Source organism: Amphimedon queenslandica, unplaced genomic scaffold, assembly GCF_000090795.2.
Source record: "Amphimedon queenslandica unplaced genomic scaffold, v1.1 AMPQUscaffold_13479, whole genome shotgun sequence".
NCBI classification, from domain to species: Eukaryota; Metazoa; Porifera; class Demospongiae; order Haplosclerida; family Niphatidae; genus Amphimedon; species Amphimedon queenslandica.
Window position 1 is genome coordinate 250243 of NW_003546285.1, and position 1095 is coordinate 251337.

The window sequence follows — 1095 nt, forward strand, 5'->3', positions numbered from 1 at the left end:
TCTCTCCCTCTCTCTCTCTCTCTCTCTCTCTCTCTCTCTCTCTCTCTCTCTCTCTCTCTCTCCCCCTCCCTCTCCTCTTTTTAGTGTCTATGACAAGATAAGGCTCTTGATTTTGTTCATCCTCCACAAAAAAGGTAAGGGAGAAGCAATCAAGCAATTAATACATTAAAAGAAAAACAAAATTTTACATGTATATGTACATGTATGTACATGCACATACACATTTGTACACTATTCTACTCTTATCCCCTAGGGGGGGACAGAGTCTCCTGACACTAGTTCATTATCTATTGTTTCCCTTTGTTTCCTTTGTCTGCCTGCTGTGGAAGTGATTGGAAGCTATTGTGTAGTCTATTAGGCATAGGATGTTTAGAATAGCTGAAGTAATAATAATAATAAACAATGGGGACTAAGTGCTTGTACACGTAGTCAGTTCTAGTCTTGTCTTGAGTTTTAGAATCACTACAATCCATTATTTACAATATCTAGTGTGCATGTACATGTACATGTACATACTGTTACTATTGTTATTATTATTATATAAGTGGCCAAAACAATAGTAGAATAGTAGTAAAAAGGAAAGATACTATGACCATCATATGCAAGCTAAAGCCCCCCCCCCCCCCATTTACAAAGCGGTTGGCTTGAAACCAGTTTAGAAATAAACCAGCTTACAGTGCAGCAGTGCGGTTTAATGCGGTTTGAAACTGCCTTATCCAAACCACCTCAGGTAGGTGGTGTGAGATAATCAAACCAGTTTAAGTGCTGATCAGCAGCTGTATTATGTATGCAATGTAGCATTGTAAACTGATTTAACTACAGTTAAGTGTGGACACAATAATTATTGAGCTTGTTTCTGAACTGCTTTGATGTAAACTTGAACAGGAGCTTAATGTGCATGTACATTTACATGTATGTCAATATCATTCATTAAGATAGAGTGACTTTTAAGTATTATCAAGTTATCATTATTATTATCACAATAATGACACTTAAGACGAGATACACACACTTTTAGTTTATTGCATTAGTCGTTTGGATAATTGTAAATAAATATTTTTATGATTTCAAACGATTATTATCCCGACTGTCATT

General features: G+C 35.8%; 1 protein-coding gene across 1 annotated transcript in view; it reads left to right on the forward strand.

Annotated features, from left to right (window-relative positions):
* LOC100640280 (syntaxin-binding protein 1-like) overlaps positions 1-1095 on the forward strand; it is a gene marked incomplete at its 5' end in the record, with an annotated part of 12239 nt that overhangs the window by 7777 nt on the left and 3367 nt on the right. The window contains one exon of the mRNA XM_019994245.1: positions 85-134. Coding sequence (XP_019849804.1) covers positions 85-134 — 50 coding nt within the window. The remainder of the gene's footprint in view (positions 1-84; positions 135-1095) is intronic.